Source organism: Beta vulgaris, chromosome 6 (assembly GCF_026745355.1).
Source record: "Beta vulgaris subsp. vulgaris cultivar EL10 chromosome 6, EL10.2, whole genome shotgun sequence".
Lineage (NCBI taxonomy): Eukaryota > Viridiplantae > Streptophyta > Magnoliopsida > Caryophyllales > Amaranthaceae > Beta > Beta vulgaris.
Window position 1 is genome coordinate 67,231,538 of NC_079207.1, and position 25,115 is coordinate 67,256,652.

Consider the following 25,115-nt stretch of genomic DNA (forward strand, 5'->3'; position numbering starts at 1 on the left):
AATCGGTCACCTTTAGTTCGAAAAGATAATAACATCTACAAAAGAAACCTCAATATTTTAAATCACTACCAAAATAATTTTATATTAAAAAAATATATGCCTATTTATACATAAGATTGTCGACGCACGCATCACGTGCATATACGGCTAGTCTCTATTATATAAGTGAAGAAGGGGGAAGGCATGGTGTCCTCCTTTGAAAATACAAAAATACCCTTAAGAAAAAGAAAATATTAGGAAAGAAAGAAGATAGAAGTTATTTCCATATTAAAGAAGCTAAGATTAAAATAAATAATTACCTAATTAAGACACAAGTAAAAAAAAAAATGAATTTGATTGAAAGCTTTACACAAAAAAGTTTCAAGATCATTGATAAAATGAGAATCTTCAATTAAAAAATGGTTACCAAATATTGATAATAATAACATTATTACATTTTCACCGCATATTATTTTTACAGAATATCAAACTTATGCAACTCATAAAATATTGCTTATTGTCTACTATTTACAATTTCTATCATATAAGGAATGGTAAGGGAGTGATAATAGTTATAAAACATTAGCACTCTACCCTTTAAACATATTAAGTTCACTATAATTTTGTTTTAAAGAACACAATAGTTCAAAATATACGGTTTTACATGTAAAAACATGTCAATTCAAAAATGACATTTTTATTCCACAATATGTTGCGTATAAAATTGTGATTAAGCATAAGTGAATGATTACGCGTGCCCAACATAAATACTAAAATCTATGCACGCACGCATCGCGTGCCAAAAATACTAGTATATATATAGGGTCGGATTTTAACATGTGTATAAAAGCCTACAAATACAAAGTCATATCTTTTAGGATCTCAATGGCCAATATTGAGGTTGAATTCAATTTGAAAAAAAATCTAATATTTTTCTAAAGTATAATAAATGCTTTTTTCTCTCTTTTCTACTACTGATATCTCTTTTTCAAACTTTCCCAAATTACGTATCTATTTATAATAGGGGCTTTATTTTGTTATAAGTATATATACTTGATACATCTGCCTTATATTTGTAAATATTTGGAAAGAAAAGAAAAAGATGTGTGAATGTGGAGTCTTGAAAGTATAGAGAGAAACTTTTGTCAAAATAGATTAAAAAAAAAAAGACATAAAAAATGGATACATATAGCAAGCGAAAAAGACCAAGAGGACTTACGTAGTAAAGTTCTTTAAAAGATCGTTAGGTTGGTTGGATTATGTTTGGTTTAGAACAATTTAGTAATGGCTATATTAAGATTATATGAAGTACCTAGTTTAATTTAACTTCACTTTGAACCAAATTGATTTATCATTATCAATTATTAGCAGTCAACACAATTCGGTTCAGTATTGGGCGAAATATATCAATAAAAAGTTATGAGTCAATATTGCAAGGTTTAAGCATAAAACTTTTCTCAATTTGATAAATTTATGTGCAGCTTATAGCCTTATATACATTACTAGCATTTTTTGCGCACGATGCGTGCTTGAATTTTTTCGAAACATAAACTCGATTTTCTTCGACATAAGAGTCAAAATTTGAACATTAGACATACGAAGTATATTGTTTTTAGTTGCAAAATTTGATTGGTTTAGTTTCTGTCACTTAAGTCTCTCACCATTCTTTTTGTTTTTTTTTTTTTTTACTTTTCAAAGTTAAATTCTATGAACAAAATAGAAATTTTATTGAATTTATCTATGATTTCTAATATTATAATTTTTTAGTTGACTTTTGAATTAAGTACAATACTTCATAAATTGTAAAGAAAGTGGACACTTTGATTTCAAGTCAATTTTTTCATAGGTTGTAGTTTGTAAGTGAATTTGTAATTTAGAAAAGGATGGGGGGTAAAATAGGCATTTCAAAAGAGGACACCATTGCTCTCCCTTCCCTTATATAATAGAGATATTAGAAAAAGTAAGAATCATAGATAGTCATAGAAGTACTAGATATGTTTTAAAACAATATGCATACTAGCCATGCATATCAAACTCTTTTAAAAGAATTTTTTTGTCAAATGCAATCATTTAAAGTGGTCATTTTTTAATTGAAACTCTTTTATTTCGATCTCTTCAATTACAGCCTCAAGTAAACCATCACTTTCACGTTGTAGTCTAAATCCGACTTATTGTAACGCCTTTTCGACTGCAACTTAAAAGTGTTTGGTTTATTAATGCTGCAATTGAAGAGATTGAAATGAAAGGGCTTCAATTAACACGTAACCACTTTAAAGGGATGCATTTGACAAAAAGTTCCATTTTAAATCTAGTTGATCAAAAAATACTCCATGATAATATTATTAGTTCAGGTCATTTAAGAATTTTAGAAAAATTGTTGTTGGTATTTTTTTATGAATATTTAAATATATCTTAAAATCTTACATGGATCTTGTTTTAAAGTATAATTCAACTTCTTTCCAATGTCACAAAAGTATGAGAGACAAACTGAAAATTGAGAGAGATAACTAAAAAGTGGGTTAAAATATTAAAAAGTGGATGACATGGGTGGAAAAAAAAAAAGTAAATATGACATGTTATCAAAAATAGAAAAAGCAATCGTGTATAATTTAGAAAGAAACAGACCAAAAAGAAAAGTGTGTAAATTAATTTAAAACGGATGTAGTATTTTTCTCTCTCTCGAACTCATATTTACTTTTGAAAGATAATGGCATGGCACTTAGGTCGTGCAACAAATGGTGTCAAATAAGGATATTAAATGCCATAACTGGTTTGTAGATTCAACCTTATATACTTTGCACTCGAGGTACAATAAATTTATTAGGAGACCACTATACTTTTAATCAAAATGAGTCACTTTTTAAGTTAAAACTAGTTTTTAGGTCCGGGTTACATCCCAGGTAATTATGATTTTCATTTATTAATATTTTACTTTGAAATATTAACATCAAGTATCACTTGGTTTAGTGGTTTAAGATATTAGTATATGTGCTTGTGATATCGGGATTGAATCTTACATAATGCATTTTCTTTTTTTTTTTAGTGTGTGTGGATTACATAGCATAAAATTCTCCAAGCGAAGGCGCCACGTGGCATCGTTCTGTGCTTAGGAACGCCTTTTAATATATTAGTATAGATGAATTGTCTATATAAATATATTAAAAGGTGTGCTTGATAATATTTTAAAAAATATATGCTGAAGTTTGGGCTTGAACCCTTGACCTCAGTCCTTAGGTAAGAATTTGCAAAGATTTGCCATTTGATCTAACATCTTTTAATGATTCATGTTTTCACAGAATTATAGATATGTATTGTAGTTAGTAATGTGTCAGTTAATGCCTACTTCCAGCCATAAAGTTTATTTTTCTTATTTGATTTCTTTTTTGCAATCATCTCCTTGCTCCATCTCTCCTTTTCGAAATTCACCATGATCGTTAGAGTCATCTACTTCGTAATTAATGGTGTAGCGTTACAAATTACTATTCTTGATGCTAATCAAATCTTATTGTTGTTGTTCGATAATACGAATCAGGAGATGGAGTTCAAAGGTCAGAGGGGAAACGTCCATAAAGAAGGTCATTGAAATTGTTAATCATAACACAAATTCCTTGATTGTAGATATAATTTAATTCAGTTCAGTTGTGCTTTTAGGTGCCATGTGGAACCTTTCCTCTTGCACTAGAATTTTCTCGCATGTGCAATTAACCAACAAGAGACTGGTCATCGTGTTTTTTGGATAAAATATAATGATGTGTTGAATCGGCTAAATGATTAATAAGAATTAAGACACATTTACCACTACACCAATTGGTATATGGTGTAATCATTTTGAAATTAAATATTAATAGATGAAAAATATAAGTACTCGAGGGCATATTTCGGGCCTAAAAAAACTAGTTTTTTAAGTTAAAAGGGGGTAAATAAAGGGTAATTTTTTACCTTAAATTAGTCACTTTTATATAAGTGAAAGTTGTCCATTTAGAGCAAACATTTACCCATCAAAGTTATCCACATCTGACAGCTAACTTTTAACCTTATAAGTTTTTAAGCAAAATGCTATTTACGTCTCACAATAATTTATTGTACAATCTCATTCAATAATGTGTACTCCCTCCGTTTCAATTTAATCTACACACTTTGACATTTTACACTATTCACAAATTTCACTTTGACCATCATTTGTGATTTATAAGTGGACGAATATATAGTCATGTGGGATCTTGTTAGATTCATCATAACATGTATTTTATTAATATGTACTTTTTATAATTTTTACAAATACAAAACTAAAGATATATGTCCTCAAAGTTTTACATTGGCATGCGTGAAAAGTGTAAGTGTGTAGATTAAATTGAAACGGATGGAGTAATAGTTAGTATGTCTTTTTAACTGGTGATTTTTTGGGGGGGTGGGGAGGGGGAACCAGAGAACCCGTCAATAAGAAGAATGACCTTATTGGACTAACATTTCTCGCAGATCAGCTAGTCCAACTACATAGGTCAACATTTTAGAGTAGGGTAGATATAAGAGAATCCTTATTCCCAAATACAAATAGGTAGTAAGGTTCAAACTTGTGACATTAAAGTTATAAGGTGAGTTTTCTACCACCTCCATCAAGCAAGCTTCATTGTTTTTAACTGGTGATTAGGCTCATCATATTTTGAGAGATATATTTCTGACTTTTTTTTACCTTGTATTTGTGGTATTCATCACAAGCCACTTCCCCAGTAAATCCACCGCTTCTACCTACAAGAGTTAATGCACTTATCAATGAATCTAAATTCTATCCCTAGAAAGAAAGATTCTAAATTCCACTCCCTCCATCATATAATACTAGAATTTTTTGCACACGATGCGTGCTTGAATTTTTTTCAAAATAAAAACTCGATTTTTCTTCGGCATAAGAGTCAAAATTTGAACATTAAACATACGAAGTATAATTGTTTTTAGTGCAAAATTTAATTGGTTTAGTTTCTGTCACTTAAGTCTCTCACCATTCTTTTTATTTTATTTTTTACTTTTCAAAGTTAAATTCTATGAACAAAATAGAAATTTTATTGAATTTATTTATGATTTTTAATATTATAATTTTTTAGTTAATTTTTGAACTAAGTACAGTACTTCATAAATTATAAAGAAAGTGGACACTTTGATTTCAAGTCAATTTTTTCATAGGTTGTAGTTTGTAAGTGAATTTTTAAGTTTTTATAAAGTTTTCTCATTTTAGTGATTTGCATAATGTAAATTATGCAATTTTATGATTTTAGTTGACTTGTGAGTGATTGTTATAATTATAATTTTGGTATTTTTTTTAAGCCCCCTTTGATTTGTAAGTGAATTAGTAATTTAGAATGGGAAGGGGGTAACATAGTCTTTTCATTCGGGGACGCTATAGCTCCCCCCTTCCCTTATATAATAGAGATATGTTGTACTTTAATTCTTGAATGATATTTTACTTAAACCTTTTTTACCTTGATAATTAATCGCTATTATATAATAGAAAAAGAAAGGTCCAAATATATATAAAAGTTTCATTATATATAGGAAACACTCTAAAAAAGTAAATAACTTTTTTCCTTGTCTAACTTCTAAATTCTGATTTCACTACAAATACACCTCTATTTTTTATCACCATTAATTGTGAATGGTTCTTGAGAATAGTGATTTGTAAGTAAATTTTTGTAAATATTCTTACATGTATTGACGTTCTACATTATTAGTTTTAGTTTGTATATTAACTTTAAGTTTTAATAAAGTTTCCTGATTATTTGAGTGACTTGCGTGAGTTTTATAACGTGACTTTGTCAATATTGTATGAGTGATTTGTAAAGTTTTTTCTTTTAAGTGATTTGTGAGTGAGTGTTGTAAATTAATTTTCGGTAGTTTTCTTTGAGTGTCGATTTTGATTTTGACCTTCCTTTTGTAATTTAGAAAGGCCAAGGGGGGGGGGGGAATAGGCATTTCGAAAAAGGACACCATTGCTCCCCCCTTCCCTTATATAATAGAGATAAGTTCTGATTTCATTTTTCTACGAAAATCAAGGTAAAGTGAAAATTTATTTTATTTTAATAAAAAATATCATTTTTATAGGAAAACACCTACATTATTTTTTTTCTTTTTAACAAAAAAGAAAAACTGAACATTAATGTTACATGGGTTAATGTGTAGAAAAGTTCAATGGAGTAAAATATTTTATTTTATCATTAATAATAGTGCATTGAAAGCTGAAATTATAGGATTTTTTTGTGAATTAAATTATTTTCATGAGGGTATTTTCGGCACAATTATTGATTGAAAATAGAAACAAGACGCTTATTTTGGGACACTTTAAAAAGAAAAGGGACTTATATTATGGGACACAAGGAGTAAAAAAATACTCTCTTCGGTCTTTATTATTAGTTTACCCGTATTCCTTTTTGGGATGTCCCTTACTAGTTTACTTCTTCGTTTTGTTTTTCTTTTTGTAATGAGACCACTAACTTTTCATCATACATACATTCAACTTTAATATAAAACTAGTTTTTTTCCCGAGCGATGCCTTGGGGCAATAAACAAATATGTTATTATTTTTAAATTTCATAATTTATTTTGCTACTTTTCATATTTTTTGTTCATTAAGAAATTGAAAAACTCATCTCACGACCTGATAAGTAAAAAAATTGAAAGGTTTAAGTTTGAAAACAATATCTTAAAAGGAATTGTGGTAAGAGAATATGGCATCAATATTCTCTTGTAAATTATGTAATAAGAGTGTTAGAGATGTATATACTTGTTTAAATTTATTTAGTTAATTATAATTATTACAAGACTTCATCATACACTAGGGGAAAAAACATAAAGGGCTGCGCAGGAAGGGCTGCGCTTTTCGTAAAAGCGCAGCCCTACTAGTGAAGGGCTGCGCTTATTTAAAAAAGCGCAGCCTTACTAAGCAGAAGGGCTGCGCTTATTTAAAAAAGCGCAGCCCTACTAAGTGAAGGGCTGCGCTTTTTTAAAAAGCGCAGCCCTTCTTCTTAGTAGGGCTGCGCTTTTTTAAATAAGCGCAGCCCTTCCTGAAAAAATTTGAAATTTCGGAATCGCGGGCTTTGAAATATTGAGCGGGGATTTGTCTAATATATTATCCCTCATTCTCTCTCATCTCTCACGTCCCTCATTATTCCTTTCCTCCTTCTCTCTCATCCTCTCTTCTCTCTCATCCTCTCTTCTCTCTAAAATCTCCCATAAACATTTGCGACAAAAACCTTGAAATGATTTGCACTAAACATGGCGACGGAGTCCGATTGCCTATTGTGATACCTTTTCGGAAGCGGAACGAGCCAACGAGTCAAACATTAAATTATGTATTTGGGTTTTGTTTTATGTATTTAAACATTATTAGGTTTTGTTTTAAGCCATCCGAGTTCGTTTAAGCCTCCAAATACCCATTTTAAGTTTTTCCGAAATTTTTTTTTTCCTTAAATTATGTATTTGGGTTTTGTTTTATGTATTTAAACATTATTAGGTTGTAGTTCTTGTATTTTCAGATCTATAATGTTCTTGTATACTTCTCTTTGTTTATATGTTTTGATTAATGTTCTTGTATACTTCTCTTTGTTTATATGTTTTGATTATGTTCTTGTATACTTCTCTATGTTCTTGTATACTTCTCTTTGTTTATTTTGATTAATGTTATTCTTGTATGCTTCTCTTTGTTTATTTTGATTAATGTTCTTGTATACTTCTCTTTCTATATAATTTTCTTCTATTTTCATCTTTGTTTTGATTAATGTTCTTGTATACTTCTCTTTGTATATTAGTTTTTGTTCCTTTTTTTCATTTTCGTTTCATTCTTTTTATTGTTTTGGGTTTAGTATTTTCGTTTCGTTTCTCTTCTCTTCTGTTTAATTTCAGAAAATGTGAGATTATGAGTAAAAAAATGACAAAAATTTTTTTTTTATTTTTTTATTTTTTTTTTGGTAGGAAGGGCTGCGCTGTTAGGAAAAAGCGCAGCCCTTTAGCCCAGAAGGGCTGCGCTTTTTCTTAACTAGCGCAGCCCTTCTGGGCTAGAAGGGCTGCGCTTTTTCCTAACTAGCGCAGCCCTTCTAGCTTAAGGGTTGCGCTTTTCTAGCGCAGCCCTACTTAAAAAGTGAAGGGCTGCTACTGAAAGGGCTGCTGTCAAAAAGCGCAGCCCTACATGCCTTTTTTAGCGCAGCCCTTCTTCATTTTTCCACTAGTGATATTTTATTTGAAACATTAGACAACAAAATTATAGTGTATTGATGCTTAAGCTCTTACTTTTCATTTCAAAGGTCACGTGTTTGATACCTTGCACTTAAATATTTTTTTTAAAAAATATTTGCATATAAACCTGAACACATTTACATTAGAAATTTGAGGAGAGTGTCACGTGACACATAGACTTTCTTTTACACGCCTTTTAATATATTTGTATAGATAATAGTTTCTCGTTGTTTCTATGACCCACAATATTATTTCTCCTAAAACTTTGTGCAAAAGAAAGGGGTAAAGTAATAAAGACCGGAAGGAGTACATGACTTCTTTTTTTTATTTTGGAAAGGAAAAAAAATTGTCTACCCAGAGGATGATCCACCCACTAGAAATAAACATTACTTCCTCTATCTCATAATATAGTGCTTATATTTCATTTTGGTGTCCCAAAATATCGTGTCTACTTCAATTTTTATTAATTTATTTTGACTAAATTATCCTCAATTTTTACACAAACTTCTCAAAGTTTTCCTACCTTGTTTTCAAAATATGTGCTACTATTTATTGTTTTGCAAACTTTTATTACTTTTGATTTTTTTTGAAGGAAAATGAAAATAAATGGAGTAGTTCCAAGATAAAAGTACTTTATTAATTATTTTTTTTGAGAATCCTACTACTCCCTCCCATCTTCTTAATTTCCATAAAAAGAAAAAAATAAGCACTATATTATAAGACGGAGAGAATAATAATTAGTAAAGTACAACTCATTAAAGTTAATTAATTTTTAATTGTGTAATTCTAATAGATAGTATATCTAATAGATAAATATATCAATCTTCATTCTTCAGTTGGAAAACCCTTAATTTAGGTCGACTAATGTTATAGGGAGATCAAAAACTAACTGCCAAGTGACAATGTATCAAATACGCTCGAAGTCCTTCCATCCTCGGAAGCTGCCCCCTCAACCTGCGTTTGTTTGAAAGACACACAAATCTCTATTATATAAGGCAACACATGGAGGACACCAAAAAATAGAAAAAGGAAAAAAAGAAAAAAGAAAGAAAGATGGTAACTAACTGTTTCATTTGAACAAGGGGGAAGTAGGACATTTAAACTCAACATCAGTTTTTTGAGAAAATAAAATGTAAAGATAGTTTTTCTATCCAATTAATTTTATTTTTTCTACTTTATTTGTTATCATGCGTTCGCACGCATTGCGTGCATGTAAGATCAGTAAATGAATAATGACATTGGTTGTGTGCAATTGAAAGGAAAAACACTCAGTATTATCTATACAAATATATTATTTTCGTAGAGTTTGATCTCGAGATCTCAAATACATATACTAAAGTCTTAATCACTAGACTAGGTTATATTTAGTGTTATTATCATAAAGTATCTATATATATATATAAAGCAAAGTTAAAATTGCCTATGTGTCAAGCTATTACTCATTTTGCCACATGTCATCACTATACTTATTCTCATTTTTTTAGTGCCACGTGTAAAATGGATCAATTACAATCCTATAAATTTGGTAAGTTTAACTCAACAAATGGAAGTGATTTACAATCATATTAGTGCGTGTATAATTCCGACACAGTTGCCAACTAATAATAAACTTACCATTTTACATTACCATTTATGTAACTTACCCGTAGTCGTAGATTTTGATTTATAATGTAGACAATTTATTTTGGAGTTGCGAGATTGATAATTTTCACAACTTTTTATATTGCTTAATTATTACTCCAGTAGAGTGCATTATTATTAGATATTATTGTAGTATACAATAATTATCTTTATGTGTCATTTGTGTATATTAATAATGTAGGGATAGCAATAAGTTCGAGTTAATTGGATTAATTTCAAGTTCACTTGATTTCTATTTCGGGTCACTTACCCCTAATCCAAACTTGACTTGATTATGATTTTAGGTCGAAAATTAGAATTTGAACCCAACCTTTTCGATTTCAGGTTGACCCGAAACCAACCCAAAACGACCTGACTTCAAATTTTAATCATTGCAATAATTCAACATATTGAGTGAGTCTTGAATTCAAATGCCAACTTAATCAAATTTAGAATATTCAAGAAACGAGTTTGGTCTAATACAAGTTAGATAAACATAGGTTGGCCTGCCTTGAATTTGACCCCACTTCAAAGTCAGATTATTCGGGTTGTTTTGAGGTTCAAAAATTCAACCTGAACATAACCCATTATTTTTTCTGGTCGGGTTGGGCTGACCCATCTTTTTTTTTCAGGTCAAAAATTTTAACCCGAATCCGAAATTTTCAGGTTAGATTCAAGTCGGGTTATCATATTGGATCAACTTTAATTTTGACAGCCCTAATGAAAAGATTATATCATGAAATATAAATTTTCAATTTATAATCTTTCAATTTTAAATGTAGTCATTTTAATAATTTTGGAATAAAAAAAACTATTTGAGAACTAAGAAAAATCCATGTGCATTATGCACGGGTCCAGATAATCTTAATATAAATTATTTCTCAAATAGTCAAGATGTAAATTATTTCGCAAGTCAATGGTAACGAATTTTAAAAGCCATCTAATCTTTTATTTCTCATTTATATCTTTCTTAAATTATTTCAATATTTAGTTGTGTATGATCGATTACTTCATGATTCTAATGTAAATATCACAAAATATTCAATTTTTAAATTGAAATATTTTGGGTTTTCATATTTTTTCTTAGATATATGTTATTAATATTAATTATCAGTACATATTTTGCTGACCCGCAAATGAAAATCATGCTATCTAGGGGGAATAAATATTTTTTTTAATATGTAACAATATTGATATAAACAATTAGATTCATTGTAAGAAAATTTATGTGAGCTTAAAGCGAGTTTGAATAAGTTTGACCACTAAATGTTACTTAAAGTTAATTAAATTAACCTAAGCAATGTATGCGCTTTTAACTTAGTACCATTTAATCATTTATATGGATAATGATAACAATAATACTGATTATTATAGATAATTTATATTTCAGTATAGTGCATTGCACGAGTTGTAAGCCAATTTTAGACTATTCTCAATACAATATCATATCATTTTAGATAACAAGCTCATTTAGTTCTTTTGTTTAAGATTAAACCCATTTTAATTTATACGATTCTAATTACAAGATCATAATATCGTGTAGGATATTTCTATATTCATTTCTTAGGTATATATTAGAAGAAAATTTATACATTATTACAATATATATTTCATCTATATACTACCTCTTTTTCTTTTTAATTGTTACACTTACACTTTTCACGCATGCCGATGCACTACTTTGAGCCTTTATATCTCCAATTTTGTATTTGTAAAAAATATAAAAACTACATATTAATAAAATACATACTAATATGAATCTAACAAGATCCCACATGACTATGTTTTTATTCACATATAAATCACAAAAGAGGGTCAAACTGCAATTTGTCAATAGTGTAAAATGTCAAAGTGTAACAATTAAAAAGAAACGGAGGTAGTATTAAAATATACATGAAATTTTTTGTATAATAATAATTATGATTAAATGGGTTAAACGGGTAATTCGTTTATCAAATAGGTCGGGTCAGGGTTGAGTATTTCAACCTGTTTATTAAATGTTTAGTAAACCCGAACGCAAATCCAACCAAACCTGAACTGATTGCCAGCCCAACTTGGTTGCCTGCTCTACTTTTATGTTTATACTATTTCATTACATATTTATATAAATATATACACCATGATTTCAAGGGACGTATTATATAATTTTAAATATATATTGTCATATCAAGAGTTATTAGCAAAAAGGGTTTGAAGAACATTAATAACTGATATTTCTATATTCATTTCTTAGGTATATATTAGAAGAAAAATTTATACATTACAATATATATTTCATTTATATATTACAATATACATGAAATTTATTGTCTACAGTATTTGATAAGATGAGTTACATGTTATTTCTTTAATAAACTAAATTGAAAAATGTATTTTCTCTTTAATTTTTTTTGTTAATTTACATTTACTATACAGCGTAAATTATAATGTCACTACTTCATGTAGGGTTTGCAAAAGCTAACTCAATACAAAATACGACCCGAACCTAACCCAAAATAAGCAGGTTAGGGTTGGAACTTTGATCGATTTTCTAACCCATTGATTAAACAGGTTGAGTTTGACATTTTCGACTCAAAATTGACATGGCTTTGACTTTATTAACTTACATATATGTAGAAAATTCTCGAAAAATATATTGATAAATCTAAAATTTGGTTAAAAAAGTAAATATTGCTAAAATTGGTCATAATTATTATAAGAAATATTAAACATGCATACTTTTCAACAGTGAACTCTCTTATATATATTTTTAAGAAAATAATTAATTTTTTGTATAATAATAATTATGATTAAATGGGTTAAGCGGGTAATTTGTTTATCATATAGGTCGGGTCAGAATTGAGTATTTCAACCTGTTTATTAAATGTTTAGTAAACCCGAAAGCAAATCCAACCAAACCTGAACTGATTGGCAGCCAACTTGCTGGTTGCCTGCTCTACTTTTATGTTTATACTATTTCATTACATATTTATATAAATATAGATACACCATGATTTCAAGGGACGTATTATATAATTTTAAATATATATTGTCATATCAAGAGTTATTAGCAAAAAGGGTTTGGAAAACATTAATAGCTGATAAAGAACGTGAAAACTCAAATGTCACCACAAATGTATAGTACAAAGACGTGGTTCAAACTTTTAAAATACTGTCAATTAATAATTCATTTGTGAGGTTCATTCACTTTGTTGAGATAAAGGGTTTTTTCGTGCGTGTTTCCTCTTCAATAAATGCTATATGCGAGTGTTTTACCATGTATAACATAATATATACACATTCTTATTTGATATACAAAATTAAATAAAAAAAAAAGTAAACTTTCCGTGCATTTTTGCACGGGTGGAAAACTAGTTATATTAATAAATGAATTTTTTTCTTACTCGGAGAATGATCTGGGCCTAATAATGTAATACTCCGTATTTTATTATAAGTTATTATTTATATTTTTATAAAAGTTTTAGTTTTTGAAAAAGGTTTTATTTACTAAAAAGGATTATTATTTATTAGAAAGGCTTTTATAAGAAAGGTTTTGGGTATTTTAAAACAAAATTTTAGCCCAAATGAATTTTGGGCCTAACCTTCCTAAGTTTTATATTCAAGTAGTTTGTTCAAAATAAAACTAAAAATACTTTAAAAATCATTTCAAAAAGAATTTACAAAAAGGTTTATTAAAAGAAAAATAAAAAATAAAAAAATCCTCAACTAACCAAATTCGGTGCAAACTCACGTCAGTGAGTTGCATCCAAATTGGTTATTGTGGTTGTGTTATCTTTGGTTAAATTTGTTTTATTTATCTTTTAGTTACTTTGTTTCTTTTATCTTTTGGTTAATTAAGCATCTAGACTATTTATCTTGTGGAATATTCCTCTATTCTAGCTATATTATCATAAAAGATAATTTATTCTAGCTAAAAGAATTATCTTTTTCTCAAAAATCTATCTTTTAGTTCCTATTCCTATTCTTATCTTATTTACCCAACTAGTATAAATGGGGTCTCCACCCATCATATTCTTCACACCAAATTTGAGAAATAAATCTCTTTTCTCAAGTTTAAACTCTCTCTCCCTCTTAGCCTACCTTTTCTCTTCTCCCTGATAGTTATAATTATTCAAGGTGCGTGTATACGTAGATCTTTAAATGTTATTTACATAGGTAGTATAATGTTTTAGACTTGTTTTTCTGAATTGAAACATCTGTTTTATGAAGTTGATTTTTAAACGTTACGAGTTATTATGAACTTCTTTGAGTTTTTGTATGATCATTAGTAGCTTACAATGAGTTGATAGTATGATTTTTAAATTTATTAGTAAAGTCACGTTTAATATGAGATTTCATAGTCTACAATTGGACCTTAGTTGCAACATTGCGTCAGTTTGTTTCTCCAAGCTAAGGATTGTCAACACCCACGCATGATTAGTCAATTTTTGTTTTTTCTTTGTGGTGTATTTGTTATTAATACAAAATTTATTATCTAATGTATCATTACAATTTTCCAAGATGATTTCATTTATGCCTTTATATGGCTAAGTTTTAAGAATTATTATTCTTTTTAAAGGAGGATTATTTCAGAAGGATTTTTATTTAGATATATGATCTTTTATGATCACAATTTATAAAGAGGCCACGGCTTGTTATTTATTAGCAAGAACGGTAGCTATTATATTATTTACCCATGTACTTTTTGTATAAGTCATGTGGACAAGGTAGTTCCCCTCGTAATAGACTCAGTAAGGAATACTAAACTTGGGGGTGTGCACACTTTAGGCAAGGTACCTAGGCAAGGAAAAAGGAGTTTTATTGAAGTTATATACTTTATATTATACAAGTATTATCAAGTATCTAGAAAGGTTTTTCGAAATTAAATATTTCAAAAGTTATGTTATACAAGTATTATCAAGTATCCAGAAAGGTTTTTTGAAATTAAATATTTCAAAGTTTAATTAAATAAAGTGTTTAATATTCCGCATATACATGTACTCAGTATTTTTACTGACACGCGTTTTGTTTTGTTTTGTTTATGGCTTTGTCCCTGTGATGACCCTTTTGGTGAGCAGAATTTACAGGTTGATTGATGCATACTTCATATGGGGGAGCTAGTGAGGAATCATAATTAGTCAAGGAGTTGTTATTTTATTTTCTTTATTTGTATTGTTATATAGTTGTACAATAAAGTTTATATTAATAAAGAGAAGTTATTTAAGTTATTTCCGCTGCATTAGTTTAAAGTTCAGTTAGTAGTTAGTATTAAAGCCTTTAACGTTATCACGTGGCGTAATACTCTCAAGTTTCTCAAGGAGTTTTATATTAAAATGAGTTTTCCAAAAGAGAGAAATTTGGGGGTGTTACAAAGTGGTATCAGTTTTCCGGGTTCTTTTTGAAAATAAAATAAACAGTCAATGAGAGTATGGGTAGATCTAGGAAGGGCATATAAGCTAGAGTTTCGCATTTTTTGCTTTTTTTTTACATTTTATATTATGTGGAAAAAAAAATACTTCTTTCTTTTAAGCAAATAAATACTTATATTTTCAAGTATAAATATTTTCTGATTTATATTTTGAAGAACGGAATAAGTATGTGGATTTATTTTTCTGAGGAAAGTTCTGGCTAAGGAAAGACTTGGTACTTAAGTTGGCCGTTTGTGCCGCACCTCTCTTTCCTGGGAACTCACTCGACTAATTATTCATACACTAAGCCTAGTATTCAAATAAACAACTCTTTTGGTCATATATATATATATGTATTTTTCAAGAATATCAGACAATATTTTTTTATTAGGAATTTCAAATATTTTTCGATTCATTTAAATTATAGTTCAAATGTTATTTTTATTTTGACTATAATTTCAACATACAATCCGTATTTTTCTTATAAATCTATATATATTTATTCGAATTATAAAGCTGGAATTTTTTTATTAAGTATTGAATTTTTTAAAAGAATTGTTTAGTGCTTATTGTTTTATTTGTAAATTATTATTTTGAATATATTTTAAGGAAGTTTGACTTATTGTCAAGTTAATATGAAAAATCTTCGTATTTTTCATAAGCAAAAGAAAGAAGAGTTTATTATTTAAGAATTGATTATTATTCTGTCTTTCATGATATGTTATTAAGAAGTACTTGCAAGTTATGAGATTATATCTCTTACGATATTTTTTTTTTGGCATGTATATTTCTATGAGATGAACTTGGTTATTTAATGTCTTATGTGACATGTATGCATGTGATCTAATTCATGTAAAGTGATTTATATACATTGTGTAAAGCATCAGTATGTTTATTTCTGTGTATTTATAAGTGTTAGGAGAACCTATGAGTTCAAAGTAAGCCAAGTTGACTATTTGAGATCATTAAAGGTGAAAATTGTTCTAGTTTATTCCTTTGAAGGAAAGAAGTTTAGTAGTTATTTTTTAGTAGGAGTGAAGAAGGCAATACATTATGTTATGTGCTAAGAATTGTGAAAATTAGTCATTTGAAGTTTTATGTAGTTGGATGATCTTTAATGTTTAGTGAATGAGTAAGGAAGAGAAATTTCATAATTTGTGGAAACAAGTAGGAGGTCAATGGTTTATACCATCTTGGAGGAATTATTAAGATTTGATAAGTTATATATTTTTTTATGGATATAGTCAACACCATCTTAGCAATGATATAGAGATAACCTTTGAAAGGTGACAAATAAGAATATTATGAGGACCTTATAGGTTATGAGATACCATATTGAAGCTGGATTTAATTAAGGAATTTTCCCTATGCTGAATCACAAAGGAGTTATCTTGTTATAGTTAAGCAAAGAAAGTACGAAGTAAGACCATATTTGAACTTTAGCAGGTTCCTTAGATCATTTTGTTTAAAGGTGAAGTAAGATACTAGAATTCTCTAAATGTATTCTAAGTTGATTTTGAGGATTATTGAGGTCAAGAGGAGTATTATTTTTTGGAGTAGTCTTAAACTTCTGCTTGAATGATATGTATAATGTTGTTTTGGCAATATGAAAGATAGAGTGATTATAAGGATTAGGTATATCACTTATTGAAATAAGTGACTCTAATAATAGAAGAAAATAATTATTTTGGGAGAAATCTGGAGCTAAAAAGAGAAAAGGGAAGAAACTAGTCAATCAAGGTTTGATTTTGGAAAGAATAGTCGTATTTTATTATTATGGATTTAAGCATTGAGATTATATTATGTGAAGAGTTAATTTTATTGAAGTGAAGATTGTGTGAATTTTCAGAAAAGGATTTTTATTACTATCTCAAGTTATAGTTGAGTACTGTTTATTTTTTTTAGAATATTAATTGTGGTGCTTTAAGAAGATCTTGAAGATGAATTTCGAGGAGTTTTAGTTTTGAGGATCTAAATAAGAAATTCTTTTTTTCTTCAATTATATATTGTGTTAGTATATATACTAACAAGTTTTGCTGCTTGTGAGTAATGATGAATTGATTTGATTTTGATTAATCAAGTAGGATCAAGGGTAATTTTTTTTTTATGGTATTCTTTGTGATACCTTCATGAGTTTTGTGAAGCTCATTAAATTTTGAGGAGAAAACAAACGTATTTTACAAACAAAAGAAAAAAGTTGTTTGAATATTGTATTTTCGAGTAAAGCTTACGAAAGGTTTTATAAAGTTCTTTTGTTCTCACTATATTATAGTATTTTGATAATATATTAGTGTTTTCTCAAATAGTGTTCCTACAAAACTTATCTTTAGTATCAGTATGTAATTATTTATTTCAAGAATTTGAAAAATTTTCCTACTCAAGTTTTAGAAAATTTTCAGTTTGTCATAAACTATACCCTTTTGTACTTATTCAAGTACTTTATTTATTATGTTGATTTATTATTGAATTGAAGGCATTTATTTATATTATTAATACCTTGAAATAGAGGCTATTCTTTTTAAAGTTTAAAAGTTATTTTTGAAAGTGTTGTCTCTCAAGTGATTTTACTATTACTTTTCCAACAACGATTTTTGTATTGTTTTGTATTATAAAGTTGTTAAATAATTTTAAGTCAAGTTTTAAGCCTTAGCGAGTTACGGGGGCGTAACTCCTTTTAAGAGGGGTAGAATGCGATAGAGTTTCGCGCTTTTAACTTAAAACACTATTTTGACCTAATTTTGACTTATTTTATGAGTTATTAAGTGAGCCAACTTACTTTAATAGAAATTTTTTGGTATTTATGTTACTTACTTGCTTTATTTCTTACTTGCTCGCTTCAAGTTTCGAGGACGAAACTTCTTTTAAGGGGGGTAGTCTGTAATACTCCGTATTTTATTATAAGTTATTATTTATATTTTTATAAAAGTTTTAGTTTTTGAAAAAGGTTTTATTTACTAAAAAGGATTATTATTTATTAGAAAGGCTTTTATAAGAAAGGTTTTGGGTATTTTAAAACAAAATTTTAGCCAAATGAATTTTGGGCCTAACCTTCCTAAGTTTTATATTCAAGTAGTTTGTTCAAAATAAAACTAAAAATACTTTAAAAATCATTTCAAAAAGAATTTACAAAAAGGTTTATTAAAAGAAAAATAAAAAATAAAAAAATCTCAACTAACCAAATTCGGTGCAAACTCACGTCAGTGAGTTGCATCCAAATTGGTTATTGTGGTTGTGTTATCTTTTGGTTAAATTTGTTTATTTATCTTTTAGTTACTTTGTTTCTTTTATCTTTTGGTTAATTAAGCATCTAGACTATTTATCTTGTGGAATATTCCTCTATTCTAGCTATATTATCATAAAAGATAATTTATTCTAGCTAAAAGAATTATCTTTTTCTCAAAAATCTATCTTTTAGTTCCTATTCCTATTCTTATCTTATTTACCCAACTAGTAAAATAGGGTCTCCACCCATCATATTCTTCACACCAAATTTGAGAAATAAATCTCTTTTCTCAAGTTTAAACTCTCTCTCCCTCTTAGCCTACCTTTTCTCTTCTCCCTGATAGTTATAATTATTCAAGGTGCGTGTATACGTAGATCTTTAAATGTTATTTACATAGGTAGTATAATGTTTTAGACTTGTTTTTCTGAATTGAAACATCTGTTTTATGAAGTTGATTTTTAAACGTTACGAGTTATTATGAACTTCTTTGAGTTTTTGTATGATCATTAGTAGCTTACAATGAGTTGATAGTATGATTTTTAAATTTATTAGTAAAGTCACGTTTAATATGAGATTTCATAGTCTACAATTGGACCTTAGTTGCAACATTGCGTCAGTTTGTTTCTCCAAGCTAAGGATTGTCAACACCCACGCATGATTAGTCAATTTTTGTTTTTTCTTTGTGGTGTTATTTGTTATTAATACAAAATTTATTATCTAATGTATCATTACAATTTTCCAAGATGATTTCATTTATGCCTTTATATGGCTAAGTTTTAAGAATTATTATTCTTTTTAAAGGAGGATTATTTCAGAAGGATTTTTATTAGTATAATGATCTTTTATGATCACAATTTATAAAGAGGCCACGGCTTGTTATTTATTAGCAAGAACGGTAGCTATTATTTATTTACCCATGTACTTTTTGTATAAGTCATGTGGACAAGGTAGTTCCCCTCGTAATAGACTCAGTAAGGAATACTAAACTTGGGGGGTGTGCACACTTTAGGCAAGGTACCTAGGCAAGGAAAAAGGAGTTTTATTGAAGTTATATACTTTATATTATACAAGTATTATCAAGTATCTAGAAAGGTTTTTCGAAATTAAATATTTCAAAAGTTATGTTATACAAGTATTATCAAGTATCCAGAAAGGTTTTTTGAAATTAAATATTTCAGAAGTTTAATTAAATAAAGTGTTTAATATTCCGCATATCATGTACTCAGTATTTTTACTGACACGCGTTTTGTTTTTTTTGTTTTATGGCTTTGTCCCTGTGATGACCCTTTTGGTGAGCAGAATTTACAGGTTGATTGATGCATACTTCATATGGGGAGCTAGTGAGGAATCATAATTAGTCAAGGAGTTGTTTTATTTTCTTTATTTGTATTGTTATATAGTTGTACAATAAAGTTTATATTAATAAAGAGAAGTTATTTAAGTTATTTCCGCTGCATTAGTTTAAGTTCAGTTAGTAGTTAGTATTAAAGCCTTTAACGTTATCACGTGGCAGTAATACTCTCAAGTTTCTCAAGGAGTTTTATATTAAAATGAGTTTTCCAAAAGAGAGAAATTTGGGGGTGTTACAAATAACTAGTTTGATATTTAAAAAGATAAATAAACTCATATATCTCTAGTAAGTAATATAATATATGTAAATATATGTAATATCCTTTGATTATATGTCAATATCTTGTATAATAGGCAACCTTATATTTAGGCCTCTTAATTGTAGCCTTACTTATCTCATTATAGGCTGTATATAATATTTGCCCAGTGAATGGAAAAGATCACGGTTAATCTCTATTACATCCATCTCAAAATATAGTTTATGTTGTTTTTTTACACAATCTTTAAGAAGTACATTTGACCAACGATATTTTTTATTTGGTATTAGTAAACAAATATAAAAAGCAGATATTATGAATGTATACATTGTGGCGAATCTAGGTGTGTTTAGAGATGGCAATGGGTAGGATCTGGACAGGGTCATCTAGGATCCAGATCCAGATCCGTTTTTTAGGCAAGGGTCCAGATCCTACCCGGATCCATTGGGTAATAATAATTGTTGGAAATAATTACGAAAAGAACAAGAGTCACAAGATGAACAATGATGAACAATCTTCTAGGCATGGATCACTTTCCCAAAAGTAATATTCCGACCCTATTCGTAAAGCACGGGTATCACGGAATTCACCTTCGAGATACAAAGAAGAAAAACAATAGTGGTCACGCTTACTATGAACACTATCAAATTGAAAATGAATTTGTGAGTATTTGTGAAGATGAAGAACTTGTTAAAATTTCCTTTCAAGTTTGTATGCTATAGAGAGAATTATATTTCTCATTCTCTTTCATCATATGAGAGGGCTCATATTTATATCAATGCTACACTATTTCAGAAAACTGAATCGCCACATTTGACAAACCGTCAAAACCGTGAAATCACGCATAGAGCAGCGGAAAAACATAAGGATATCGCGAGTCGCGACGAAGCCCAGTCGCGAGGTGCGACCACCCTCGCGAGTCGCGAGAAGCTTCTGCCCTGCTTCGTCCTTTCCAGCACTGTCGCGAGGTGCGACGTAGGTCGTGAGTCGCGACCAGCCACTGTCTTCCTTGTGTTTGTGCGATAAACTACAACACTACAATGCTTGAGTACTAGGCTTGCGAGGCTTCACACAAACATTGCTCTTCTTCATTCTATATAGCATTGAACAAACATATATTATTTGAGTAATAACACCATTACCAATTACTCAAACAATATATCATGAAATTAACTAACTTCATACTCTAAATTTCCAACAATCCTCCCCCATTTAGAGTATATAATATAGTTATACATAACTATTAAGTATACTCTAAATGGGGGAGGATTGTTGGAGATTTAGAGTATAGAGTTTAGTTTATTTCATGATGTATTATGTGAGTAACTTGGTCATGGTGTCGTTGCTCAAATAAATACATGAATTATACAATGCTATGCAAGTCGCAGCAAACCTCGCAAATGTCGCAGCAAGCATCGCGACCTAGCAGCAGGCAGGGTTTGGACTTGGTCGCGAGTCGCGACCTATGTCGTCAGCGTGCTGTTCGCGAAGCAGAAGGAACGAGAAGATGATTGAGTGCTCGCGACTCGCGACCTGGGTCGCACCTCGCGACGGCGCCCAGTCGCGACTCGCGACACTGATCTCGACTCGCGAAATTCTTCTGTTTTTCTGCGGTTTTGCGTGTTTTCGTAGTTAATGACGGTTAGTCATTGTATGGTTTCGGTTTTCAGAAACTCTTGAGCATTAGTATATATATGAATATTCTCATATGATGAAAAAAGAGATGAAAAATCAGATTCTCTCTCTTGCACAAGAATTAAATCAAAAGTTCATCATCATTACAAAATTTTATTCCTTTCACTCAATTTGACAAATCTCATAACGAGCGTGATATTTGTTGTTCTTCTTTGTATCTCGAAAGTGAATTCCTTGCAACCCGTGCTCAGTATAGGGTAGGAATATTGCTTTTGGGAAAGTGTCTACACACGCCTAGAAGATTCGTATTTCATAGTATTCATCTTCTTCACCCTTTTTCTAGTTCTAACAATAATGAGGATCCAGATCCGTATGGATCTTACGGATCCGGGTCCTAAATGGATCTAAAACGGATCCTTGTCAATTATTATCTTAATTTTCACAATAATTAAAGATTTTAAACAATAAAGTCATCTAATATCAACCATGAATTACATTTAGTTTCTGAAAAATAACCATTTACAACTATTTCATTATCAAACTGTAGATTAAACAACTAATTCTAAAAGATTATAACATATAATAACAAATACTATTATATATTAAATAATTATAAAATTATAAAAACGGGTAAACGGATCTGGATAATAATTTAGCACCGGTCCGAATCCTTTTTTTCCAAGGAGGATCCGAATCCTATCCGGATCCATAGGCCCAAAATTTGAGGATCCAGATCCGTAAAAAATGGATCTGGATCCACGGATCCGAGTAGGGTCCATTACCCACTGTCATATCTAGGTGTGTTCGCGGCTTGGGTAGTGCGGTTTGTGATATATTTCAACCTAAACCGCAAAGATACTGTTTGACATTTTTCCAACTCAAATTGCACCGTACTTTTGCCCAAACCTACCCAAATCGAACCGCGCAAAACGGTTTGGTGGGGTTTGATTTGCGGTTTAACCATTTTTTCTTTCACGATATTAATTTTGTAATCTAAGAGTAAAAAAAAAATTGTTAACAAATATAAAGAGTCCAAATAAATGTAAAGTTTACTGCATAATTAAACATAAATAATAATGTATCAAAAGTTATGTCACCTTGTCAACTATGTCAAGTGTAATTTGAAAAAAAAAAACTAAAATTATATAAAATTGCGATTTCAGTTTACAAATAATAAAACCCAAATCGCTGTTTGCTTGAAATCATAACACGCTGCTGTTGTTTGTCGTGTGTTTTTCTTCGTCTTCGACCAACTTCGACGAGAGACTGACGGCGTTCTTCCTCGTCGTAGCACAAAATGAAGAAACGGCGGATTTTCTAAGATTTCAGTCGCCCCACATTGAGTTTTTTATTTATTTGATATTTTAAGGTTTTTGTGTTTTATGATTTGATTTTTTTCATTAGGTTTCTTGAGCTGTACGGATTTGGACAATATGTCATGCTCAGTGATGTAACTTATTATTGTACTATGATTTTGCTAAGTGATGTAAGTTTGCTGACAATTAATTAAGGAAAACATAGAATTTCATACTTTTTTCTGTTGGAAAATTTGAGTAACTATGCTTAAAGTTTATAAGTAAAACCATAAGTTGAGTATTGCATTTTACAATAGACTAGCTAAATCTCACCAAAATTTTGCAAAAAAAAATTATATTAAATATTATAATATCTATTGTTGCGGGTTTGTGATACAAGCATAACAATAGATTAACTTATTATAATATTTAATATAATTTTTTTTTGCAAAATGAATGATTATAATCAAAATTAATGATGATATATGAATGGAAAACTTTTGAAATCCATATAATGAATGAGACGAACTTTTTAAATGAGTATGAGATGACTCATTTAACTACTATATTGTAGTACAAAGAAAATCCGGGGCATCACCCAGGTGATTTATTTTAGTTTCTATATAATACTTGTTTCCTTTTTGTATGGTCTTCAAGATACTCCCTTTAACATTCAATATTTTCAATTTTGTATCAATAAAAAGTTGCACAAATTATTAGAATAGGCGGTCTAATTTTAACATAAAATTAGACGAATTCAATATTGAATATTTTTTAACAAACCCATTTCATTTCACTCTAACCTAACACCATCTAGTCATCCCTTCTCTTCTCTTTCTTTTGTTTTCTTGATTTCGAACTACAACAAACAATTTCAAAAATAACTCTGTAGTCTTACTGAACGGATTAAACTATTCACTAAATGGATTAAACTAGTCACTAAATGAGTTAGAGAATGTCGTTAATGGATAAATTAAATTAGTCACGAAATAGATTAAACTGGTCCTTAAATAGATTAAACTAGTCACTATATTAAAAAAAAAAGGTGGTATGTTGTCTTCTTAATATTGGGCTTGGATCGTGCCTAACTTTAAACTCAAAGTAGGTGGACCAACTGAAAAAGTAGATATTATGAAAGTACACTTTAAGCCTTAAGGAGTTAAGGTGAACCTAATAAGATCCAACATGGGTATTCTTTTTGTATATATTAAAGAGAATAGTTAGTCAAAGATATAAACTTTGATCTAAAGACACAACAATAAGCACTATATTATTATGGGACAGAAATTAAACATATAAAAGTTTTAATGAACATAACAAAAATACTTCCATGGAGTATTATATTCACATAATGTACATATAGTGAAATAATTTCAAATATATAAGTTTATAATACAAAACGTTATTATTTATTAACACAACCGTGCGTCGAACGGGCTTAAATTAAATCTAGACGAAGTTTTTAAAATCTTCCATTCTTATCTCCACTATATATCTTTTTTCTATAACTTCTTCCAAGGAATCTTATATTACAAAGAAAAGCATTAAAAATTGACTTCCACTAATAATAATGAAATTTTTATTCACTCAAAATATTTTTCGATTAAACCATTAGAGCTAGATTGATCAAACAAATTAAAGAATAGGGTGCATGAATATATAACCTGGTAAGCAGATGTGCCAGAGCCGAAGATGAAATCGGAAGGGAAGTCATCTCTTGTAAACTCCAACGATACAACAATTGTGGAAGGTTGAAGTAATAAATTCGTTGATAATATTATTAGTACAATCACAAAAGACATTAATAGAGGAAAATTTGTTGTAAAAGACATGATTATTCAACTTTGTTCGAATTTTGCCTTGTAAACTTGTTTTTGTGGTGCTTCATAATAATTTATTTAGGTACCACCATAATATATAGAAGTTATAGATGATTAGAAAAGATTTTCAATCTTACTTACTGTCCACCAACATTCCTTTTTTTTTTTCTTAACATTGGAAGTGTCCAACAACGACATTTAGTAGAACCATTCAAGAATTTCAATATTACTTTAAGTTAAAGTCATTGTATGAAATGATCCTGCACTCAATACGTATTACATAAATATACATAGATTATTACTTACTATATATTTTTTTTGTTGGTGCAAGA

At 29.2% G+C, this 25,115-nt stretch overlaps 1 protein-coding gene across 1 annotated transcript in view; it reads right to left on the bottom strand.

Annotated features, from left to right (window-relative positions):
• The window catches only part of LOC125498303 (cyanidin 3-O-glucoside 7-O-glucosyltransferase (acyl-glucose)-like), a 54,967-nt gene extending 30,202 nt beyond the window's left edge, over positions 1–24,765 (bottom strand). The window contains exons 1-3 of the mRNA XM_048646385.2: positions 24,628–24,765; positions 9,087–9,150; positions 4,670–4,725 (exon numbers count right to left, since the gene is read on the bottom strand). Coding sequence (XP_048502342.2) covers positions 4,670–4,725; positions 9,087–9,150; positions 24,628–24,765 — 258 coding nt within the window. The remainder of the gene's footprint in view (positions 1–4,669; positions 4,726–9,086; positions 9,151–24,627) is intronic.
• Positions 24,766–25,115: the final 350 nt, after the last annotated feature.